We start from the raw sequence: 8,179 nt of genomic DNA, 5'->3' as shown, positions 1-8,179 counted from the left end.
TGCTGTAATTTGAATGAATTAGTATGAATTAGTGAAGCTAAATATGCGTAAAAGGCGTAGGCGTTGGCGGGCAGTTAAAGAAGAAGGTAACGAGAAAGTAAGGTTTGGAGAGTGAGGGCAGAAAGGAAAAGGCACACAAAGAAAGAAGGAAGAGTGAAAAGAGAACACCGCTAAGAGTCATTAGTGGAAGCTGTTTGAATCAAAGACAAAACCCATTTGTAAGCAGCAGCAGCAGCAGCTAGGGGAAGCAGTAGTGGCAACGGAGCTGAGAAAAGCGACCAGAAGGTTGTGCAGAAATGACGACCGAAAGGAAGAGCCGAGAAGAAAAGCGAAAGCAACGGGAAGAATGAATGAAAACGTCTGGATGAAATTGTCAAGGAACAGCAGTTTGTTGGTTGTTTGTTAGAGTGGGCTTGACTTTGAGAGGAACTGTGTAGAACCGAACTTTTAGCTTAATTTGTTTACCTATTTTAGCTTAAAGCCTTTTGTAATAGCAGTAAGATTTCCCCTCCTTTCCCCCCCCTCCCCGCCCCCCTATAGCCTGCGAAGAGCAGACGCATTTTTCGGCTTTTGTTTCACCCGCCGAGAAAATCGGCGGGTGAAACAAAAGCCGAAAAATCCGTCTGCTCTCCCGCAGGCTACCAAAGCCCCCCCCCCCCCCCAAAGGAAAATACGTTATTAAAATTGTTGTTAATTAGGTAGTACATGGTAGTGTGTTGCGGGATCGAGGGAAAGGGTTTGGTATTTTTCTTTTTTTTCCTTTTCCTGTTATTTTCCCTAAGGGAGTCCCCTCCGCTATCGTCACAGAGTGCAAGCGTTCTTATGGTCCAATACAATGGATTGTATTGTATGGGCGTGTGGAATCGCACAGACTCCAGAAGAAGAGCTCCCCCCACCGATGCCGGGAACCAGCTCACAGCCAGATGAATTTGATGAAAAGGAGAGGGAAAGAATAAAAGCCCTTGAGCTGGAAGAAAGTGATAGCGAGAAGGAGGACAGTGCACACGAAGAACAGGACATGAACACACAAGACGCTGATGTCGAGGGGGAGAGTGAAGAAAGTGAAACCACATCGACCGCTTCCGACACTTGGGAGAGGCATCTTGACAAGATATCGGAACTTCCGAAATCGCCAGCCATGAAACAGTTTAAAAGAGAGGCAGTTGGGACTCATAGCCGCTGGAGTCAGGCGTTGCCGCCAAGGAGAGAGAAAGTGAAGCACAACAAGCCAGAGAGCGCACACTGCTTGAGACGAGACAACACCGGATCTCGCTCGGGATGATCCGAGAAGAAGATGCTCATTTACTAGAGAATGTGGAGGGACCGTTCCATCCGAGATTTGAGCGTGCAAGGGACGAATATTTCACCAGAAAGAAAGAGGAAGAACAGAGGAATTTGCAAGATAAAGCGTCGACGTACTTTGAGAATGCACATAATGTGTGCGGACAAAGGAGAAAGAACTTCGGCAGCTACAAGAGCAAGAAGAAACGGCAACGGATTAGGATGTAAAACGTGCCTTGCATTACATGATTGGGGTCACCGTTGAAGCGCTCAAGTTGAACTTTAAGAGGGACGAATTACCCGGGCTAGCAAGACTTGTCATTATGGAAAGAAGGAAAAAAGCCTTAGAGATGAAGTGGATTTCCCGTGACCAAGCCCATACCCAAACCCGTGACCAAGCCCATACCCGTTTTATGAGCCAGAAAATGAATACGATGACGACGAAGATATTTTCATCACACCTTCAACACAGACACCTAGTCCGAGCCAACCACTTCGGCGTGTTCAGAAACGCCATTCAAGAAAACGCTCATCGCAGACAAATACGCCAGTACCGAAGAAGGGTAGAATTACAAACTTTTCCAACCAAGCCAACAGTGACACGCGAGATTCTTTTATTTAAGTACGAGACATGACATAGAAAAAAAATCGAATTTTTTGGCAACTTTTTGCAATACTTGTCTTAAGAGCGAAAAGGCCACAAGCGATCAATTGTACATCAAGTCAATATTCAGTGCCTTTGAAATGAGAAACGAAAAGGGTGTATGTCATTTCTGCAGTTTTTATTCATTACGTCTTGATCTGCACAGTTCAAGAAATGATTGCAAAGATGTTGCTCAATTTACTTTCTAAACCGAAAGCGGAGAAAATCGTTTGTTGCACTTTATTTAAGTATTGAAATGAAAATGTCATTTCTGCTCTATTTTATAAACACTATTGTTGACCAAATATTAGCTGTGATTCTACCATCCTTCATTACAACTTACCTTTTTTGCTATGGTTTACATTTCGAACTGAATTTCCTGCTTGCACGATTTAAAAGAGAATTCGGTTTACGTCCTTTTTGAATATAAAAATTGGCTCTAAAAATAGCTGTCCAATTTCCGAACCCATGGCGATCTAGTCCCATCTTCAAATATTTATCCTCTTCAGGAGTGAATGGTAGAATTTTCCTACCTCTCGAAGAATCAGGCGTTTTCGAAGCCTGGCTCTGACTTTTGAACCTAATGGGCGTAATGAAAATGTTGTCTTCTTCGGGGGTCGACCCATCGTCATTTTCTTCTTTTTCATGTGAGGACGCGGATTTGTCTGAAAGTCTTGATCGGAGATCCATTTCTAACTCAGAGACCTTCTCTCCATAAAGTGATTCCAAATATTCGTGCGCCTTGGTTGCCACCTCTCGGGATCTTTGCTTTTGACTCTTGCCACAATAGAACTATGCTTCTGATCCTCGGAGATTGTGCTTCGCTACGCCTTACTACTAAGTTTCTTGAAGCTAGCCGTCTCCACTATATATAGTTGTCGGTAACGAAGAGGGTGAACGTATTTTCCGATTGCGTCAAACACCAATTTGCTCATCAACTCGCCAAGTTTGTTGTGTTGGCCGCCATTTCTTGTGACTAAGACGTAGTCACAAGTTGGTTTTAGGTTAGGCCGAATATGGTCGATGTAGCCATCTAACACCTGCATGCTTGTGTCGGTAAGGAAAAGAGAGTCGAAGCCATATTTTCCAGCGGCTTTAAACATTTTCTGATCGACAAATCCATCGTTGCTTTTTGCTGAGCGCACAATTTTAACAGTTAAATACTGATAAACAGATATACCACAAGGAATTTTGTTGCAAAGGACAACTCCAGTGGAGATACTGTACCCGGTTTATCCTTAAGCTTGCATGCTTTGAGAACGTTCTCGTAGCGTGGCAAGTAGCGCTTAACAACCTCCAGAAGCTCTTCTAGTGTGGCCCAATGTCCCTTGGATTCTAAGGTGTTGATGTCGAGTTCATTTGTCCATTGCAATCGCATAATTTTTGAAACTGTTTTACGGACTTTTTTCAGATAGGTTTCTGTAGACGACATTTTCCGCTAAGGAACCCAAACAGATACTGTTTTCGTATTTTAAAAAATACCTAGAACATTTCATACCATCGCGATTACAGATGGCTATATCAGCCAGTAAAAACTACTTTTTCGGCAAAGACGTTCAATCCTGTTTTCACTTCTTTGGACGCCCAACAAATGAAAATGGATGATATTTACTGTACTTATTAATTGGAGTAGTACTTGCCTTTTATTGTCATTTATATTACCCCAGTCGTTAGACTTTCCGACCAATACTCTGATATGTCTCTTATCATGTGACCTTCGACTATGACTTTCCTATAGAGCGAGTTTCAATTGAGTGTCGTAAAACCAAAACCAAAGTAATTACTTTGGCCAATCAAAAAGGACGGAGACAATCCAGTAAACCAATCAAAACTCGAAGCAATTACACGTAGCCGACACAAAGCGCGGGAAAATGTGCACGCCCGAGCCACGATTGGTTTTGGTTTCACTTCTGATTGGTTGAAAAAGTGGCGCGAGAACTTTGAGCCAATCACTGAGTGAAGTAATCATAAACCAAAGTAATTATCTAATTACTTTCGACACTCAATTGAAAACCGCTCTAAACGGTTTTCCAACGCTTTTCTATCATTCAACACCTCAGAGCCCAGTCGTTGACAGCCGAATTAATCTAAGTCTTTTTTCGGTAGCTTTTAATTTGGTGTCTCACAACCTCAAGTGTTAACTGCAAGTGGAGTGCCAATTGTTTCTCTGGAGCGTCACCCAGTAAGTGTTAATCGTGTCTCTGGAGATCCAGTCCCTGGTTACTCCAGGTTAGTCAGTATTGTGGCGTCACACAACGCTCCCCTTTGGGAGTCGTCCCTGGTATGTTTACATGTCAGTGTCTTCCACGTTACGTCAACGCCGGTACGTTAGTGAACGAAAACAATGGCCTTGTCATTAGTTTCTTTTGTTCTTTCACAAGAACTTGATTATTTCAGCTCGGCAGGCGCCCATTGTTATCTGTGTGTAATGACTGGTTGCAAACCACCAATGCAAATCTCTCGTATGATTTCGTATTCGTGTGTAAGTGAGTTGTTTAGACTTTTTAATCCGTGCGGTACTCCTGACAAAATGAGTTGGAAGGAACGGGTTGGCAGGCTTGGCAGCTCTCAAAATAAAATAATTGTAAAACAGAAGCCATTAGCCGGAGCTTCTATCTGTATTGTACGCTTGAGAGAACCCTTTCCCGCGGCCGTATCCTTTAATCTTTAGAACTACTATATTTTGACGCATGTGACTGAGAACGTACGTGAAGTGGTTCACATACGTTACATAGATATGTGACATAATAAGTGGCTGACCATAGGTCTCTTATGATTGGCTATTGCGAAAACACCCACCAAAGCTCCCCTGCGAAGTGCTTCTAAAAATAGAAAGATACTGGAAAGGGCTGACTCAGAGAGTTAATATAGAAGATGGAGGCTCTGGGTAATGGGCTCCTGTTGTAAAAGTAATGGTAAAAAAAAATTGCACAAGTCAGCAAGGGAAAAAAATGGGTGGTACTGGGAAAAGAATATAGGTTTTGAAAACAGTGAAAAATATAATGCTCGGAAGAAATTCAATTTTCTAAGCAAGAACCGGCGTAACAAAACAGAAGCACCGGATCCTGGTGAAGGACCTTATCAGAGATTTAAATATTATAAAAAGCTAAAAAGAGCAAGGCTGATATAGCGGTGAAGGAATATATTGAAGACAAATGTCATCTACATGGTACAGTGCAATCGTTGCCTTAAACAATACTTTCGAGAAACCAAACGAAGACTCAAAGACCGTTTCAACGGCGAGCACCGCAGACCAGTCGACAAACCTACCCTCTCAAAAATAAAATAGTCGGTGCCAGTGTCAGTTACGGTCAATAAATCATTTATTTTCCCTTTTTGTCCTATTTTCGAAACAGCGGGTTCCGGGGCCAGGCTCAACTCAATTGCTGCACGGTAAGCGGAAATCGAAAGCTTGTCACGTGATCTTTCATTGATCAACGTTGTGTGACAACCCGGACATTGTGACAGTGATAATCTTCATTGTAGAAATGGCGGACGCTTCAAATAAAGCTGTCAATTCTGATTTGCTGGAAACAAGGAAGCAGTTGGAAGTATTAGACAAAAATTACAGAAACCTTAAAGGTTTATCTCAAAGAGGTATGGGTGTATTTTCACTGAGAGCATTTTGAAAGACCAAACATTCCATTTACTTTTTTTTTCCCCAAAAATATGCAGAACTGCTTAGCTTGTACGTGTTCTCTGTTTCAGCGGTGGTTGAATTCGAAGAATTACAGCAAAAGTACCAAGAGTACTACGAAAAGGCAAGTATATTACTTGGTAATAGGCTTTTCCTTGTAGATGGCGCCCAGCTGGTCCTCAATAAACTAGGAATCATTAATCATTCAAGTTTTTAATTGCACTAAAAATACAAATATTATGCACAACATTCGTAGACCATATCCAAACTTTCCTTCTTTCAGTTCAAGGAGCAAGAAATAAAATATTTAAAGGCAAAAGGGGACTTAGAAAAGCTTAAAGAAGGTAAGAACCTAAAAGACGTTTTTTAAATATGAAAGTGTAAATTTTTTATCTAGACAATTGCTTTCGTCAAGCATACGTTGTTTTTGCATGCGAATTATCAGGTCTTAGCTCAAGTGCTGAAAGAACAATATTTTCAAAGGAATAAGTAGACTAATTTCTTCGTCTTTTGGTGGTTTATTACCAATATTTTTGATTTGCAAAGTGGACCGTAAACGTTTGTGAGCGAAAGTTAGTTTAGTTCCTGATAAATAAGCTTACTATCTCCTCCGGGAATCTCTGTTATTTATCCAATTTTTCCTTGCACGGAACGATTAAGCCAGCATATCATTAACAGGATTTGACTTTATTATCCATTATAGGCTTATTTCAAACGTCGTTGAGAAGTTCCGCTCATGAAATTTATATTACTACAAAATTAATAAAAGGAATTAGATTATGTGCTGGAGTTTTGAAGACAATGGTATTCGTAAACATGAACTCGTACGACGGATATTATTTTAAGCTCATGTGTCGTTTAAAAAGGAGTGAATTCTAACAACGTTGAAATGCAACACCAATTAAAGACTTGTATGTTTTAGGGTTATGTTCTCAGTTTGTGTTTATGTTGCAGGCTAAATTTGATTTTTTTCGAGTCAAAAGGATTTTAACCGAAGATTGATTTTTCTGGTATTTATTATCGTAAATACAATCAGTGGCAAAAGTTTGGGAGGGAATTACATGTTGGGCGTGACAGCCTCTTGCACTCGATAAACTTGGCGTAAGTGTCAAAATTCCATTAAAAGCTTTAAACAGAATCCCCCTTCCCCAGTCAATGTGGAAAATAGAATAGGAAATATCTGTTCTGGTCAAGAGGGGGTAATTATTGAGCCAAGACTTTTGGCACTGATTGTAGGTTAAAATCATTTTGACCTGAAATCAAATTTAATCTGTAACTTGTATGTAATACAAAGATTTATCGAGTGTACTGTCAACACTTGGTATGACATTTCAAGCGGCATTTTTTCATGTGCCGTTTTATTCAGAAAAAGAATTGTTATTTGCAATACACAGTGTAGGATTAAATGTAGACATGAATGAATTTGGTCACAATAGGTCATTTTACATTTCTTTGCTCAGTGACCTAGTCTATGAATGACTGCGAGGCTGCAGGTGGCCTTGCATTGATACAGACCTCACTGCTTTTATCATATAACTTGTGTTGTTGTAATTCTAATTACCAGTAGGTTATTCCATACTGGTGATGCTGGATTCACAATCTTTTTCAGAATCTTGTTCGTAAAATCTTTTGTTCAGCTGTAAACAAAAGATATCTTTCATTTATGCAAACAATAAATTCAGCTCTCATCTGGAGAATTATTTTGGCACAGGCAGCTGCTAAGAGAAAAAAAAGACTGAGGAAAGAGAAAACGACACTAAAAGAACAATAAATTATTATTTTTAGGTGCAGAAATCTCAAGCCACTTTTGATGAATTTTATTTCATTTAGCAAATCCATTTATGATGATTAATTTTTTCCAGTGGCTATTTCAATATAGTTTGTTTAAATCTCATATTGGCCATACTGCTTTTTCTACTAATTTGATATGTTGACGCCAGCAAAGCCTTCGAAATGTGATTTTCATGAGTGTCCAAAGCTTCAAACTTCAAGCTTTAATCAACATGGCCATACAACCTCGTTCCCAGGGTCTCTCTTCTCTGCCTCCATTGTCGTTGAGAAAAGACCCTGGTTCACTCTGGTCACGTGGCACTCATCGACAAACATTTTCCCACTAGGGTAGTGTTTTCGTTATATTTTGATTCCGCAACTGGGCGAAAGAGTATTCATTTGACAAGGCATTTTTTTAATAAGTGATCTTTATCTTACAATGAAAGTATTAAAAAGGTCAAAAGAGCGGATGTTTTATACCCACAGGAAATGAATTCCCATAAAAGCGGTCAACCTAAATACAAGAGCTTTCGTGATCGACAAGACAACTTCAAAAGTTCCATGTAGAGCCTCGATTGACGTACACAAAAAAAATTGATTTCGTTAGTAGCTAAAGCTGCTTCTCCAGAACAAACACTAACATAAAAGAATACACCAAATACTACGTTTGCTTGATAAAAATGTCTCTTTTATTCTACCGCGGCTAAAAATATACACGCTATTAAAGCGCTGTGGTGTGGTAAAAAATATCTTACGACATCGACGATTTACACGAAGTTAAAAATATAAATATCGTAAGTCAAAATGGTCAACTCGCTGTTCAAGATTGCGACTTTAGGAATCACGTT

The 8,179-nt window shown here is 40.1% G+C and overlaps 1 protein-coding gene and 1 pseudogene across 1 annotated transcript in view; one reads left to right on the top strand and one right to left on the bottom strand.

Moving 5' to 3' along the window:
* Positions 1–2,275: 2,275 nt before the first annotated feature.
* On the bottom strand, positions 2,276–3,356 carry LOC138005081 (uncharacterized; annotated as a pseudogene).
* Positions 3,357–5,367: 2,011 nt separating this feature from the next.
* The window catches only part of LOC138006827 (shootin-1-like), a 40,146-nt gene continuing 37,334 nt past the window's right edge, over positions 5,368–8,179 (top strand). The window contains exons 1-3 of the mRNA XM_068853416.1: positions 5,368–5,521; positions 5,633–5,685; positions 5,845–5,905. Coding sequence (XP_068709517.1) covers positions 5,413–5,521; positions 5,633–5,685; positions 5,845–5,905 — 223 coding nt within the window. The 5' untranslated portion in view covers positions 5,368–5,412. The remainder of the gene's footprint in view (positions 5,522–5,632; positions 5,686–5,844; positions 5,906–8,179) is intronic.

Source organism: Montipora foliosa, chromosome 6 (assembly GCF_036669935.1).
Source record: "Montipora foliosa isolate CH-2021 chromosome 6, ASM3666993v2, whole genome shotgun sequence".
Lineage (NCBI taxonomy): Eukaryota > Metazoa > Cnidaria > Anthozoa > Scleractinia > Acroporidae > Montipora > Montipora foliosa.
Note: the sequence above shows the minus strand (reverse complement) of the source record. Positions and strands in the feature narration are given on the sequence as shown.